The sequence below is a fragment of the Rosa chinensis genome, chromosome 1 (assembly GCF_002994745.2).
Source record: "Rosa chinensis cultivar Old Blush chromosome 1, RchiOBHm-V2, whole genome shotgun sequence".
NCBI classification, from domain to species: Eukaryota; Viridiplantae; Streptophyta; class Magnoliopsida; order Rosales; family Rosaceae; genus Rosa; species Rosa chinensis.
Window position 1 is genome coordinate 16,954,712 of NC_037088.1, and position 18,052 is coordinate 16,972,763.

Consider the following 18,052-nt stretch of genomic DNA (forward strand, 5'->3'; position numbering starts at 1 on the left):
ACCAGCCCCCTTTAAAATATATATATATATATATATATATATATATATATATATATATTGTAATGAATCTACACTCATTTTCCATTATCACAAGAATATGAGATAAGATTCTCATAGGAATCTTGAAAGAGATTTTGAATATAAAAATATGTAAAGGAAGCTCCATTTATTTCCGACAATGTTTGTATAGTGGATGGTAAAAGATTAAAGTAGAGAGCGATGTCGAATGAAATTTTGATAGACAGACCAGTAACAGTAAAAGAGTATATTTCAGTACGTACAGTTCCCTCCCCACTTGATATAAATATGTGTGAGCATCCTTACTTCTCTCTAGGGAGAAGCACACACATCTTCAAGTGTTCTTCCTCTCTCTCCATATCTGTGTCTTTTTTCTAACTCATTTCTGGTTCTTAGCCAAAGGTCCCCTTGCTTTTCTCTATTATACTATTAAATGGAGAAGCCAACTTGCTTCAGCAACTTCCTTGAGAATTCAAAACCCTACTTTGCAATGATCTCTTTGCAATTCGGCTACGCCGGAATGAACATCATCACCAAAGTTTCTCTGAACCGAGGAATGAGCCACTATGTGCTCGTGGTTTACCGCCACGCCTTCGCCACCGCCATTATAGCCCCCTTTGCATTCTTTTTTGAGAGGTGTGAATCAGTACACTCATTCTTCTCTTTATACGCACTTCTTGGTAATCAATAACTTGGCAAATCATATATGCTAAATCATTTCACTTGTGTTTCCAATATTGCAGGAAAGCACAACCAAAGATAACATTCCCAGTTTTCATGCAAATATTCATCCTCGCTCTTCTTGGGTTAGTCCTTAACTCTTATCCATCATTTGCGTCATTTACCACTCTAAGCCATTGTGTCATAAAACTATAAATCGGAAGCATGCTAGACATCTAGCAAGATAACATATATATTTCCCTAAATTTTTAGGTATTCCATTTTGCAGGCCGGTGATCGACCAAAACTTTTACTATGCGGGGTTGAAGTTTACGTCTCCAACATTCTCTTGTGCCATGAGCAACATGCTCCCAGCCATGACGTTTGTCATGGCTGTCATATGCCGGTAAGCCACCAATTAATTGGAAATAAAATTATACCAGTATTCACATCTTTTTATAATTTCATCAAATGACAAGTCATGGGGATTTGAACTTGAAGCTTTAAGAAACAATGAATAATATGAGACTGATAAATAGCTGGTTGGTAAATCATATCTATGGTACATATTGGGGGATCCCTTTTATTTATTAAACAAATTTGGCTAGCTGCTGATACGTCATATATTAATTAATTGTTTTACTTTGGTTATGGTGGAATCAAACTCATAAAGGATGGAAAAGCTAGACATGAAGACAGTGAGATGCCAAGCAAAGGTCGCAGGAACCGTAGTGACAGTGGCTGGGGCCATGTTAATGACCTTGTACAAAGGCCCCATTGTTGAGATGTTGTGGTCTAAATACATTCATCCCAAATCATCCTATGTCACCGATACCACAGGAACCGGCGACAAACACTGGTTCTTAGGCTCCGTACTCCTCACCATCGCCACTCTTGCCTGGGCTTCTTTGTTTGTATTGCAAGTAAGTACTGCGGGACTGCTCGCTACATACATACATACATACATACATACATATATATATATATACATATATATATTTATATATATATATATACATAACCAAAATTATTATTATTATTTTTTTAATGAAAAGTAATTAATCAAATTGTATGTTACTTATTGTTGACCAACACCAGAACAAAGCTTTGAAGACGTACAAGGATCATCAGCTGTCTCTGACATCGCTAGTGTGTTTCATTGGAACTCTCCAGGCCATTGCTGTCACCTTTGTGATGGAGCACAAACCTTCTGTCTGGAAAATCGGGTTCGACATGAACCTCCTTGCTGCTGCCTATGCTGTATGTAATCGACCGATCAATCTCTCTCCATTACTCTCTCACACGGTCTCTCTCAATTAGTGACATTTTTGAATTTTTTTTATATGCAGGGGATTGTGACATCAAGCATTTCTTACTATGTACAAGGGATAGTGATGAAGAAAAAAGGTCCCGTATTTGCAACCGCTTTTAGCCCTCTGATGATGATCATTGTGGCTATCATGGGCTCCTTCATCTTGGCCGAAAAAATATTTCTTGGAAGGTAGTTCTCTTTTTTTTTTTTTTTCATTATTTTTATGTTCTTTTCGCATGCATGCATTTCATTTCAGTTTTAATGGAATTGCTATTAAGACTTCCGACAAGTCAATCTACCTAGTTTAGTCTCCGTCCTTCTTTTCTAGTTCACTACTGACTTTACTGGTGCGTGCAGTGTACTGGGATCGGTGTTAATTGTGGCCGGCCTATACTCAGTCCTTTGGGGAAAGCACAAAGAAGGACTGGAGAACAAAGATGATGAGATACCAGAGGCAATAAAGGGATCTCATGTAAACGGCATGTCGGTGGTGTCAACCATGGATGGAGACATTGAAGCTAATGAAGTGAAGAAAGCAGAAGCTAACAAGCTCTCCTCAGTCGCTATTTGTATGCCCATCTCAGAACTTCCCATGAAAGCCGGCAATTAAGGGGACACGGTTTTTTTTTTTGGGTCTTTTCAGCTCCTCATAAGAATTTGTTTGAGTTTTTAATATAAATTTTATGGGGTTTTGCTGTTCTGCATGTTCAGTATGTACGTAGTTGATCTCTCAAATATTGTTATGAGCTCCATCGAGCTAATTATGGAATTAAGAGAATCTCAGAGCTAAGCGTTTTCTTTCACAAATTTCTCTCTCTCTCTCTCTCTCTCTCTCTCTCTCTCGGTGTAGAGGTTTGTGGGAGTTGCTGACGGCTCTGATGCAGATTCCACTAATAAGTGGGGTACTGTTTGGCTTGTTGGACATTTTGTTATGTTGGGGTTAAGCAAAGTTCTCATCTTGGCATGCATTTGTTGTCTTCTCGGAATCTAAATGCACCCACCATTAGTTGCTCCAATGCTTTCATACAATTCCAATAGAATAAAGTGCAATATATATACGAATGTTTGTATACCCATTTTGAACAAGACGTTTGTGAAAGTGAAATTTAATTAGGGCTTTTATTCTTTTTAGTAATTTCATTTAATTGTCACAACTTATCTCTCTATGTTTATAAGTCTTAAAATTTGTCTTCATGATCATGCGTGTCTTAAAATTTGCCTCTAAAATCATATGAGTCTTAAAACCTGCCTCTAAGATCATGTGGGGAGTTAGATATGTTCAATTGGATAACCAAAAAAATGTAATAATCAAATCGCAAAACAAGCCAACATATCAAAGTGTTTGAACATTTATTGGATCATTGGAAATGGTCAGGAGGTTAATTTCTGGCTTTTTAACTGGTTATATCATTTCCCTCTTATTAATTTAGTTCCTGATAACTTAAAACATTCTCTAAATTTAATTGATACTGTTGCAGATTTCATTGTGGATAACTGTTGGAACCTTACCAGAATCCAGGGTCTCTTACCTCCTGAGATTCTTAATGATATTTCTGCTATGCCTCTTTATCATTTTAACTATATATCGTTTCGTCTCAGGATTCTACGATTTTCTCTAAATCCTTATTTATTAATTTGTTACCATATTTGGACTACTAGAAACAATCTTATATTTAGAAATGTTCATAAAGAGGCTATTCAGGTTGCTTTTGCTGCTGCTAATATGTTCCTAGCTTATTCAAGAAACTCTGATGTTGTTAAGACCCATTCTCCAAATACTAAAATTATTAAGTGGCTTCCTCCTCCCTGTAATTTTGTTAAACTCAAGTTTGATGGTTCTGTTAGAAATGACAAACAAGGTGATGTAGGTTTTATTATCCGGAATGATCAGGGTATTCCTATCCTAGCCTCTTCTAAGAAGCTTGGTCATTCTAATGTCCTAGTAGCTGAAGCTTTGGCTCTAAGAGCAGGCCTACAGGTTGCTGTTTTTCATGGTATGTCAAACATTGAAGTTGAAGGCAACTCAAAGATCCTGATTGACTGTGTTAATAATAAGATCACCGTTCCTTGGAAGATTCATATGCTAGTCTTTGAAATCAAACTGTTGGCTTCTCATTTCTCAGACATTGAATTCAAGCACGTTTGGCATGAGGTGAACTTTGTTGCAGATGCTCTTGCTGATTTGGGTCACGACATCGATATAACTAGCTGGAATTATAGCCTTCCTCTTTCTGTCCTTCATGCCTTTAATTTTGATTTTCATGGTTTAGGTTGCTCTAGGGGTTCTTCATTGTAATTTTTTTTTTCCTTAAAAAAAAAAAAAAAAAAAAAAAACAGTGTTTGAACATTTTGATATGTTGCAGATTCGGTAATAGTTTTTTTTTTTCCTTTTTTCTCCAAAAGTAACACTGCTTATTGAATCATTGGATGACAATGGAAAAGTTATCATGATTGTAACAAAAATTCCATGCAAAAATTTAATACTTCCTCCAGAAAAATGCTTCCAAGTACGTACATTTAGAACAAAGAGATGGACTTTTTTTTTTTTGGGTATACGCAGTTAAAAAAAAAAAAACTTTTGTGTGAAAATATTATTATAACCCCATAAACAACCTCACATGCATAGCAAGCGATCAATTTTAACAGAGAAGTGACGGAAAATAAGTCGAGGTATCAAGTTGATTTGTTTTTAAAAGTTTAGGTATCATTTTGATCACTTTTGAAAGTTGTGTATCATTTTATCCGGTGTATAAAAGTTTAGATATTGTTGGTGATAAAAATTCTTGTAATTTAAACAGATGCTTATAAATGTGCTCCCAGTATTGTATCAATATAAAAACTATAAGTGCACCATCATATGCAACTACATATCAAATCACCTTGCTTGAATCGTATGATTCGTATCAATACAAAATAAACGTATTTAATTGAAGCTAGTAAAGCAATATACATATACATATATATATATATATATATATATATATATATATTTCATTTGGAACACCATGAATCATTTGAATCTTGTGACCTTGTACCAACTAGAGAATACGAAAACCGGACAGTCAACGCATTTAGAGAGAATAAAGCATAATTCAGTTAAGAATATATATATATATATATATATATATATATATATATAATGCATTGTAGTGCATATTATTGTCAAATTTTTTGTCCTAATTTTCTCTTTGTACCTTAATTTGCTTTGGGGGTGATGATTCTCTTGTTTAATCACAGAAGGTACTGATCAGTGGAAATGAGCATGCACTCTCAAAGATTCTATATTCAGTTGCATATATAAGGAGTATGTAATTAAGATTCGAAAGAATCATATCTTATAATAACATCACATTCGAATTATATGCCTAGTTGTAAACGGTACGTATTTACAATCTTGCTTGAAAAGCAACTCATTTTTAATTTTATTTAAAGAGACAACAAAACAAGCTCATCGATGTGAGAGTAATTATTAAGTTTGTTTTCTTATTATGTTGTTACTTGGAAATAAATTCAGCTAGCGACTGTTTATTTCATCATACCATTAGAAGGTTGTATCAAATAGATAGTTTGTTGCTTTGCTAGAATGGACATGTTGTAGAACAGATGGCAACTAAGATCGAAGAGTAGCTTGATTGTGAAAAGGAAAAAAATTGTTTGCTGAAAATTTGGCAATTGGTATCAAATTATTACACCTTTTCGAGAAGGGAACAAATTTAGGAGTCAAATTCGACACTTTTCCACGACGTATGGGCTTTTTCGGGTTCTGAGGTCGTTTCGGGTCTCAAAACTACGTTTTACTATCTTTCTAGCAATTTAGGTTTTCTAGTTCGTTTTGGATTTGCATTGATTTAATCTGCGGGCTTTAGGATTGATTGTTAGTCACTCGATCTGTTGTTTCTTTTCTACTAAATAAGTAACCTTAAATGGATGCAGACTCTATCTTTTCATTTTTTATCAATCAAGTTGAGAGATTTCTCATATTCTCTGGTGAACTCCAAATTTATTTGTTCTAGGGTTTATAGCTTGTAAACTTCGTTACCTTTCGACTACGTCAAGACATGACATCTAGAGTCCTTGCCTTCATGACCCCTAAGGACTCAGTCGCGTCTGAGTTGACTCCGGTGAGTGTTGTGAAATTTTAATTAAAATTCGCAAGTGTATGAATTGTCGTTAGTATAATGTGCAAGTATGAGGTCGTTCCAACTGAGGATTGATAATCAATTTAAATCCTAACTCAATTAATCCAAACTAAGAACATAAAATTATATAAACAATCATGATATTTAGATTTTCAAATAAATAAACAATGTGAAAATTAAAGAAAGAAAGAAACAAACAAAGTTTATAAGTTAAAAAGCAAAGATGATGGAACCTAGGGTTTCATAATCAATCACTAACAATCCTATTTATGTTTCGATGCAATTAACAGATTCTTTTGTTTCTCTAGATAACAATCCCTATATCTAAGTCTAGGTACGGCACTTAGACCATAGTTTTTCTTAAGTGCATGATTCTCTCCAGGTATAGCAGATGTCATATATCCAAGCATGCAGTCTATCCAGGTACGACATAAATTTATCACACATGACACATTACGTTCTAAAGAACAAAGGAATCATGCAAACCATTACTTCGGGTATGACAATAATGTAATTCACAACTCTTAATCACAAGAAGCTAATTTGAATTATATTGCAGGTACGCCTCAAATTCATCTTCTAATTACTAGATGCAAAGCCCTAAGGTGATCAATCAAAAAACTTAAACATAAAGCATCAATTCAAATAGTGACTAAGAATTCATCATAAAGAAACTATAAATTCATTAAGATAACATCTAAGTACATAAACAATCATGATAGAGTATCAACCTAACCCTAAAAAAAGGTTTAGTGAAAGATAACTAAAGAAAACATAGCAAAAACATAAAAAGAATGGAAAGGGAAAAGAGGGGGAAGATGGATGAGTCGTATCTGCTCCTTAGGCATCTTCAATGTGCTCCTAAGACGTCCTTCTCATGTGACATTTGTCCTCCCTTATATAGAGAAGATCATACTCATCTTTGGCTTTAAGTTTCCTTGTAAGGCTTGGATTTAGATTCCTTTCTTCATTTGGAATGGGAAAACCTTGAAATATCTCTTGTACAAGTAGGAATACATGTGTTCTTTGCATCCTCATCTAAATCTTTTCCTTGAAGCACTAGGATTGATGATCTTGGGCATCTAAACTTGAATTCTCCATGAATGTTGGTGAACTCCCGAGCAGATTTTCTATTCTGACCTATCTTCAATCAGACAGTCATAACTTCCTCTAGAAGTATCAAAATTGAGATCCGTAAAATTCTACAGAAAGTAGACATCCGTAGCTTTACTTCATATAAGGCTCATTGTTTGATTCGATCCGGTAGTTTTCCAATAATTCGGCCAAATTGGGTGTTCTATACAGGCAGATTCTAGGACGTGGGATTACAAATTGCCTTTCAATTCTAGTTAGCACATTTTAGCTTATTTTCTTGTTTCTACTAAACAATCTACAAAAAAACTAAAATAACATAAATGAATCATAAATAAAGAGAACTAAACTTAAAAACCAAGATTAAAAGGCATAGAAATATAGGATAATTTGAGCAAGTGAGTCCAGCCTCTCACCATATCGACCACACCCTTGTCCACGCTAAAAGTCTCTCTAGGTCCCGACGCGCGCATGACTTGCCCATCCGACATTCTAAAGACACGCCTTCAGACGGAAGAAGGGATCACTATCAATGCTCGCAAATTATCTCCAATAGTAAGAAGTGCGTGTAGTGGTGGAATACAACAATAATTCCAAACCATCAACTCTTGATTAATTAACTAAAACCATTTAATATTATTACCAATCCGAATAAATTACGTAATGCATAAGAATCTTAAAGATTTTGATTTTAGTTTTCCCGAATTAATAGAAGTGTAAGATTGTATGCCTCTTTGTTACATCATCAATTTGGCCACAAATCATTCGTTATGTGTAAGCAAGCACTAATGGGTTGCAAAGGTGAAAGAGGCAGCACTTCACTTGAGGAAAGATTCATATTCATATCCTAACAATTTGAATAGTACTCTCAAATCTCAATCAACCCTACGTACACAACATCGCCTCCACTTATTTTGATTATTCAGATCTGTTTCAGTTGATCACTTTGTGAGCCAAAAGTATGCAGATAGGCACGCACTAGCTAAATAATTAACATTTTGCATTTCTTTTCAAATATTTATCCGAATCCAGATTCTTTGTTTGCTTATAAGTAGCACATTTGCATGTTTTGCACTGTACGTACGTGTATTTCAACTATATGTCTCCCAGAAAATGTCACCTAATTAATTCTGAAAATGTCCCAAATATAATCTAAAAACTTTGTAAAAAGTATTGGTGGTATTGATTCAAAGGAGAAGTTTGAAATCCCATGCGTAAAAACTGCCAAAAAAATATATGTATACAAGAAGATCACGATTCCTTCGATCGATCTTCTCATGCTTGTTGATCCTAATCAATGTCCAAATAGAGGACATATGATGTTATAATGCTAATCCTACTCATCCAATACAAGTAAATCGTGAGAAGGAACCAAATATAGACAATCCATTGATATATCAAATAATGGCTTTTCAAACAAGTTTAATCTATGTGACAACCACTAGGCTGCTTAATCATATGCAATAACAATTGTTGATTCTCCACATAATAATTAATATCTTCCTTGTGCTACTACTTTTCATGCACTTTGTTTGTTCCATATAATGGAAACACTCAGCTGTCCCAAATCCATCTAAATAGTTCCCAGTGGCTTCTAGTTAATTTATAGGGATTCCGGGTTTCAATATTTGATTTTGTTTCTGTGTTTTTGTTAATAAATTAGTAATAGAGTTAATTTGATTTAAGTGCAAAACTCATACCCCGTATTGAATGTAGTTTGGATGAATTTTTTTGTTAATCGCGGTCTTATGACTCAGTTGCCACATTGGATTTATTTTCTTTTCCTTGTTGCTGACTCAACACCTAAATTTTTCATTCCTAACATACCCTTATTTAATATATTTTGCACAATAAAAAGTAAAAATTAATATATTAATTATAATCCTAAATTATTGCAATTTTGTTAATCTAAAATTAGCAAATTGTTCAAGTAAATTTAGAATATGTGTCTGACCCAAACTCGAGATTACTTGCTCTAGTTGAAATAGGGTTTTATATTACAGATATTCTCGGAGAATCTTAAGAGATATCCAATCAATGTACGATTATGTTTCCATATACAACTCTATCTCTATGCTTGTAATCCTTTATATAAAGAGGCCCCCATTATCAATGAAAGTATGATTCAATTCTCTCCCAATTTAGTTTTCCTTAAACACGTTATCAGCATGAAGCCCTAACCCTGAAACAAATAGCTAAAACCCTAAATTCGAATACAAAACCTTGAAACCTTTTATGCCTCCGCCACACTACTAGAAGCCCTTGACCCCAGAAATCCAGAACCGGCCGGAAACCTATCGAACCGGCCACCGGAATCTTCAAACCACCTGCAGCAAATGTTCCACTGGTTCACCACCTTCCGGACTTCCAATTGCTACCATATTATTCCAGCAGTAGCATATCAATCCCAGAAATCTGGAACAGGAAGAAAAACCCTAAAAAAATGAGTAAAAGTCACTAAACCGGCCGACTAAATTGTCTGGCAGAATCGGCAGAAGGAAAAGAAAAGGAAAAGAAAAAAAGAGAGGAGGAAGCTCAAGCCCACTGAAACAGGCCCAAGCCTTCGGCCCAGAAGCCCACAAACCCAAGCCCAGAAGACTGCTAACGTCAGCAGCAGGGACCTACCACGCGTCAGCATCTACCACATCAGCACCTGCCATGTCAGCATCCCCACAGCCACGTCAGCATTCAGACCCCACACTGCCATGTCAGCACCGGTTGACAATTTTCGGTCAACTTTCCGGTTACTTTTTCCGGTCAAATTTTCCGGCAACCTATTTCGAGGTTTTTTTTTTTCTAAAAGTTCCTTTTTTTTTTAGAGTTTTTAATTCAATTTCTCTTCTTTTTCTTGAGGACTTGCAAACTCGCTTCTTCTACCCCCCCCTTCTTTATCATAAGGGAGACCTAATTAAGCCGAACTGTGGGGATTCGTGCTCACTCCAAGCTTGGAGCTTGTTGAGATCTCCAAACTTATAGTTTGTAGAGAATTTATGACCGACCACTTACATCATTGTTTCGATCTAATCCAATACCGCTTGCAATTGAATTTCTTGGAAGCGATTATGCTAAAAAATTCCTAATTTCTTGGAAGCGAATACACTCAGAAATTTCTAATTTCTTGGAAGCGATTATGCTCAAAAATTCATAATTTCTTGGTTCGATCTAATCCAATACCTCTTGAAAGCGATTACACTCAGAAATTCATAATTTCTTAGAAGCGATTATGCTCAGAAATTCCTAAATTCTTGGAAGCGATTACGCTCAGAAATTTTATATGTTTTCGTGGTAGCCTTTTTACGCTCCGAAACTAACCATAATTTCTTGTTCTATTTCAAGATGAGTAACCTGAACATACTGGACTTTGCTTCATTGGGAACAACTGGCTCTGGATATCACAGGTGGGTTCGTCATGTCCGCTAGCATCTCAAGGTCGATGGAATCCTGGACACAATTCTCGTGCCTAACCAGGACGTGCTAACTGTTGAGCAAGCTCAAGCTTTAGAAGCAAATAGAGCAACCTTAGAGGCAAATAAGGCGACAACCATCATCCTAATGACTCGTCATATGGATAATTCACTCCAGTATGAGTGTATGAATGAAGAAGACCCCAGAAGGCTATGGGTCTCACTCGAAGAAAGATTTGGCAACGTCTGTGACTCCTTGCTTCCTGACCTAGAAGTAAGATGGCATAGCCTCCACTTCTGTGATTTCAAGTCAGTTCTTGACTACAACTCGGAAGCATTTCTCATTAAATCCTTAATGGAATTCTGTGGTAAAGAGATCACAAATGCGATGTTGATTGAGAAGACTCTCTCTACCTTCCCCATCTTTGCATTGATGGTTGCTAAGAACTATCGAATTGATTTACTGCAGGACGGATCACAAGGTTTCATGAGCTCATTGGAGCTATGAATGTCGCTGAAAAGCATGACAACATCCTTGTGAATAACTATAATTCGGGATTCATGGAAACAGAGAATATTCTGGAATCCAATTATAGTCGCGCCCCTAAGAGATGGCGCCAAGAGTGAAACCCTAATCGTAGGGATATTTCTGGACGCTCTAGTCCATATAATCGCTCTACTTGGGAAGGTAACCGCCAAAATAGGTGAACATGGAACCGAAGAGGTCAACGTGGAAAGAGAGAGGGAGGCAACGCCTCTGGCCATGTTGGTGGTGCCTCCAACACTAAGAGCCATTTAAATGACGCTTTCAAAGCACCTCAATCAATGGAGTCTGAGCAAAGAGATGTATGTTCTCGATGTGGAGAATCTGGTCATTGGGCACACATTTGTAGAGCTCGTGAAGAAATTGTCACCGCCTACAAAGCATATTGTAAAGCAAGAGAAGCTCACTATGTGGAACAAGAAGATCATGAAGATGATCTAGAGTGAAGGGTTGAAGACTACAAATCTGGCTGGGATCAATAGATCGCCAATGCTGTTTACGACTTTATTTTTCCAAGAGATCTAATAGGAAATTGTCATATACTTTGTAGTAAATGTCAATGGTTTAGTCTTTCTTCAAAGTATGCTCACCCAAAGTTAGTGTGATGTCTAGGAAGGTTATGAGATTAGTGGTACTTAAGCGAGCCTTGCTCCACCAACATCTCTCTACTCACCTGGTCACATTTATTTTGGAATTACCGAAAGACGACTACCATTGTTTTGCATTAACTAGCATTTTCGATTAGATTTTCTTTGGTCAAAGAGACAATGATGTAACTCCGTTGGCTTATGAATAAAATTTCAAGTTCTTTTCATTATGACTCCATTTTGATTTTGAGCATATGGCTTTGTGAATACGATGGATGGGCCATCATTATTGATTCAAGGACATGGAATAGCCCAAGTTATCCCTTGCCAAATGGCACCTTGATTACTGTCATAGAAACTCTCTATGCCCTTAGGACAAATTGCACCTACGAATAGCCAACAGATTCCATGCGAAAGCTCATGTTGAGAACGAAAATGAGTTCCTTTGCAATGCCTCTAATGATTGCGAACAAAGGCGCATCTTAGAGAAGTTTATATGTCTCTCTAGTGGACTCTATGTCACTATTCAAGTTATTAAATCCAATAAAAGTTATGAGAAAAGATCTCTTAGATTTAGACACATAATATCTTTGTCACGACAGGATAGGTCATCCCAGTCATGATGATCCGTCTACTAAAGACTTCACACAGACATCTATTTTCTCGAGTGAAATGAAGCATGAATCAAAAGTTGATTCTTGGACAAAGTGTGACCGCCGCCGCCGTCCACCACCAGCCTAGGGCTGGCATAGTCCTTATCCATGACGCTATGGATAGCATACATCATGGTGATGACGCCCCTGGTGATGTCACCAACTTTGCTACAAATAGTGTTTCAGACGCTCAGGCCCAAGCAAAATCCTCATTGGTTGCTTCTAATGCCTCGCTCATTTTACAAAGCCCATTCCTCAGGATAATTAGGACTGAGACTGTCCTATGAAAAGGATATGAAAATACTCATTTTGTTCTTACATAGAACCCATGGGGATTCTATGGACTGATTTAACCAACTTGCGGACGTTTAAATATCTCATGATGTTGGTTGACACGCAAACACATTGGTCACATGTTATGCCATTGTCCACTTGTAATACTGCTTCTGCTACACTCCTAGCACAAATCATATGACAACGGGCTCACTCCCCGAATCATCGTATTCAATCAATTGGATTTGACTATGCTAGAGAGTTTACATCGAAGACTTTCGATGGTTATTGCAATGGGACTAATGTTGGACATCATATTCTCATGTACACACCCAAATGGTCTAGCGGAAATGACTATGATGGTCGTCAAGATTTGGTAATGCGCACCAACCTCCTTATATCTGCTTGGGGTGATGCAATATCGCATGCAACTATGCTAATTTGTCTATGACCCATTGCCACTCAATCTACCTCTGAGTTACAGCTAGTGACTGGGTACAAGTATCGTACTTATGCATATTTGATTGTGTCATTTATGTGCCAATTGCACTGCCATAGCGCACTATGACAGGTCCTTATAGACGAATGGGCAACTATGTTGGATTTGAGACTCTAACAATCGTCCGCCACTTCATACCCTTGCAAGGCGATCTCCTTACCGCTAGATTTGCGGGTTGTCACTTTGATGAGACAGTCTTCCCGTCATTAGGGGGAGATAAGAACATGGATATTCATCAGGAATGACAGGAATTATCGTGGTTTGTCCCCACTATGTCTCATCTCGATCCCCGTTAAAGTGACAAGATCACACAAATATGCCGCAAACATGCCTGCAAGGATGGACGTCCCTACGAGAGGACGTAGCATCACCCTACACGGAGGTAGGCATGATGCCAACGCCAAAGAGAGTGACACTCTGGTGTTGTAGGCCATGGCCCAAGTTAGGATGTGTGGGAGGCCCGTGGGTTCAAAGGATACTTTGGCACATTCCAATCCTTTGATCATCAAGACTCAAAATCTATCTCATCAGTATCTTCCGGGTTATGGTTATCATTGGGGGACGCCTCAACGTCAGAATCTATTCCTGAGAATATAGAGCTCTTTGAAAATTACACTAGTGTATATGAGATGTGGGATCGAAACTCCATCATAATTGATGATGAAGTTGCGCATTTCGTTGTGCATTAGTTTGTTGAGTCGGATGATATCGAACCACACTCCGTTGATGAATGAATGCCAACATAGAGAAATTTGGCATAAATGGAAAGAAGCAATCCAGGTTAAGTTGGATTCTGAATAATTGATCATGCAGCTTACGAATGTGGTCACTACATATCTCTATGGGGATCTAGATACGGAATATACATGAAGGTTCATGGTGAACTTCATTTACCCAAGTCAAGTGGCTCTAGACCATGGAGTGCGTTTTACAAAGAGATTGAAATGCTCACTAAAGTGACTACTTGATTGGCAAGGGATATGCCCGCGCGTTTCCATAACAAGTTTTGGATTCTATCACGGTTCATGTTGGACATGATCTTCATTGGAAGGCCTTAAAGAGTTGAAGGAAACCGCTGAACACTTGAAATCCGATTTTGAGATGAAGGATTTTGGGAGAACATGATTATGTCTCGGTTTGGAACTTGAGCATCGTGTTGATAGATGCTTAGGCATTTTGACAAGGTCAAGCCTTCAAGCACCCCATGATTGTTCGTAGTCTTGATCCTGAAAATGATCCTCTTCGTTCGAAGGATGATGACGAAGATGTGCTAGAGGCAGAAGTGCCTTACTTAAGTACAATAGGTGCATTATTGTACTTATCTCAATGCACAAGACCGGACATCTCATATGTTGTGAACTTATTTGCTAGATATAGCTTTGCACCAACGCGAAGCCATTGGATTGGTATATTTCAGTACTTGAGATGTATGATTGATATGGGTTTGTTTTATCCTTACAGAGAGACGATGGATTCGGACCCATCACACATCAGGCACGCCGCCAACATTGGCCTACATCTACTATCCTCATCCCAAAATGACATGTGTTTGGAAGGTTTTGCTGATGTTGGGTATTTCTCTGACCCACACAAAGGTCATTCCTAAAATGGTTAAGTGTTCACCATGGGTAAAGACCGTGATATCTTGGAGGTTTATAAAACAGACCCTAGTCGCTATATCTTCGAACAATGCAGAGATTATTGCTCTTCATGAAGTGGTTCGTGAATGTATATGGATTGGATCCATAGTTACGCATGTTTGAATAATTGTGGTTTGAAGTCTACCACAGATGAGCCTACAATCATTTAGGATAATGCTGCTTATTTTGAACAAATGAAGCAAGGCTACATCAAAAGCGACAACACCAAGCATAATCAGCAACAACAGACTCTCCTCAAGATCAAAGTGAAGGTTTGATCTAAGGACAGTGTGGCAGACTTGCTCTCTAAGTCATTGCCTAAATTCCACTTTTGAGAAACATGTTGGTTGCATCATTTGCTGAAGTTATCCGAACTCCCATGACCGTAGTCATCAGGGGGAGATACAGACATCAGGGGAAGATGTCTACAAGCATGGTCTCGAAATGTGAAGGGTGTGTTGTGCTCTTTTTCCCCTTCGACCGAGGTTATTTTTGTCCCACAAGGTTTTAGTTACTTGACAAGGTTTTTAATGAGGCAACGAGAGAAGCACCACGTTTGGGCGACACAAGGGGGAGTGTTCAAGTAAATCCAGAATATGTGTCCGGCCCAAACTCGAGGTTACTTGCTCTAGTTGAAATAGGATTTATATTAGAGATATTCTCGGAGAATCTTAAGAGAGATATCCAATCAATGTACGATTATTTTTACATATACAACTCTATCTCTATGCTTGTAATACTCTATATAAAGAGGCCCCTATTGTCAATGAAAGTATGATTCAATTTTCTCCTAATTCAGTTTTCCTTACACAAATTTAATATGCTGACTTTAATTTATATTATTAGTTTCTTGATTGAATTCAAAAGAGCCAGTCGGTTCTCTCGACAGTGAGCTAGGTTTTGGGGGCAGTAGCTTGTGTAGTGCTATTCCAGATTATAGTCCAGGAGCTTCCTCCCTTGACCATGGAAATTGTGGAGGTCCACATTCACACTAGTACAAAAATTGCATCACACAACGGTGGTTAACCGTTGTCCCAGGAGCAAAGTTCTGTCGTTTATCTCGGTGTTGTGTGATCACAACACTCAGACGACTGTGAATCACCATCGTGTGTTGATCATAGGGTTGACGCAGAAGATAGAATCGTTGTCCCAAATCTATCCATGCCAATGCTAGAAATTAGATAATTTGTTGATTCAATGGCTACTCACACAACAGAATTAAGTTTCTAGCTGATGTTGGTTGTCTAATCAGACAACAGAAATATTACGAACTGTTGTTGGATAATCTTTACCACCACAGATATTTGTATATAACTGTGGTGTGATAGTTGTAATCATATTTGCGACCAACCAATGGTAGTTGTGTGATTCAGAATAAACATGTACTCATACAACGTAATTTACTAACTGTTATTTGTTCATTATCGATTATTTGCCTAAAATATTTGCACAAAATTAATGCTCCAAATATATTTGCATAGAAACAGTGCTCCAATATATTTGTAAATTATCCATACACTCAAGTTTCTAGACCATAAAACCAACAAAGAAAGCATCCTAATTGCACCATTTCAAACCATCTTGTGCACTATATTCTAATTTGCATCACCTCTAAGCTTGTTGTGAAGCTTTGCAAGTGGCACACTGCAGCAGAAGAGAATGATACAGTACTTGCTTGTAATGGAAAAATAAATCAGTACTAACAATTTTAATCAAGTATAAAACCAAGACATGATTTGTGCTTTACAAAACAAATCTGGATCAGTGGTGGTGAAAGAATAAAAGGCTATACCTCATCCTTGTGACCAGCCAATGCCTTTGCCAAAGCAATAACAATTTTCTGGGCAGCAAAGGGAGCCATGATTTGATTTCATTATCCAGCTTAGTCTCATTAACAAGATCAACAGCAATGTGAAGAAGAGAGCAGGCTGTAGAGACGACAAGGTGGTCTGCAAGGAATAGATAAATGATGAATGAAATGCACTTTCTTGTCATCATTTACCCAAAACTGCAGAAAATTTGAATACCTTTGCCAACAATGCCTTCAAGAGCCTGCAATGTACTTAGGGATGCAAACTAAAACTGACTAGCTACTTTAGTTGCATTTACTTGTGTTCCTATGTTTTATGGTTTTACCATAGGTGTGACATAGGCAAGTAAATGAAGAGTACAAGAAGGAAATGCTGAGAGTAACGGACAAGTTATTGAAGGTGCTTTAAGAGGGTCTAGGCCTGGATAGGAAGGTATTGAAATCCCATATGGGAGATGGAGAAGTGGAACTGGAAATGAAGATAAATATGTACCCGCCATGCCCACAACCCCAACGAGCCCTTGGCGTTGAGCCTCACACCGACATGTCCGCCTTCACCTTACTGCAGGTTTCAAACGATGATCCTGGTCGTCAGCTGTGGAAAGATGACAATTGGGTTGCTGTGAATTACCTACCAAATGCAGTCTTTGTTAACATTGGTGATCAGATGGAGGTCTTGAGCAATGGTAAGTATAAGAGTATTCTTCAAAGGAGCTTGGTGAACAAGAAGCGGTTACACATGTCGTGGGCTGTGTTCATTGTGGCGCCACATGAAGCTGTGATTGGGCCTCTGCGGGAGCTTGTGGACGAGCAAAAGCCTGCCAAATACTCAACCAAAACATATGGTGAATACCGACAACACAAATTCAACAAGATCCCACAGTAGATGAGTGGTTTAGTTAGTATGTTTCTCATTGGGACTTGATAATTTCTTCACAGGTTTATATGTTTTACTGTCTAAGTAGGGTAGGTAGAATGGGGATTCATGAGGCATTCTTTGCACTTAGTAATTGAATCTTATGACGGTCTTTAGAATTTTATGTCAGTTCACTGTCGTTATCAATCTTTGTTGTATTAATGCTAATAATGATGAACTCATGAACCCACTATGAACTGTTTCAATATTTGATTATGAGTATAGACAGATGCCATTGTATATGCAAGATATATATATATATATATATAATGATTCCGAGAGGAAGCAATAACAATATGCCTATTTTTCTGGCCAAAAGGGCCAGCAAACAAATAATCATCTGAAATCATGAGGCAGGGCACCAAGAAAGCATATTTTTCTGGCAACATTTGCAGCAGACTAAAAAAGGCAAAACAGGATCATGAACAAAAGGCAATGCATTCATGGGTGTTCAATAATCAAATATCAATATAAAGATCAAAGCTTTTTTGGGCCATGAACAAAA

General features: G+C 37.4%; 1 protein-coding gene and 1 pseudogene across 1 annotated transcript; both read left to right on the top strand.

The window, feature by feature from the left end:
- The first annotated feature begins 314 nt into the window (after positions 1-314).
- Positions 315-2,793, top strand: LOC112176058 (WAT1-related protein At5g07050). The gene is made up of 7 exons (XM_024313874.2): positions 315-654; positions 762-824; positions 968-1,084; positions 1,352-1,601; positions 1,777-1,938; positions 2,028-2,179; positions 2,348-2,793. The coding sequence occupies exons 1-7, from the start codon at positions 452-454 to the stop codon at positions 2,598-2,600; spliced, it is 1,200 nt and encodes a 399-aa protein (XP_024169642.1). The 5' UTR covers positions 315-451; the 3' UTR covers positions 2,601-2,793.
- A 920-nt stretch (positions 2,794-3,713) lies between these two features.
- On the top strand, positions 3,714-17,517 carry LOC112202440 (annotated as a pseudogene).
- Positions 17,518-18,052: the final 535 nt, after the last annotated feature.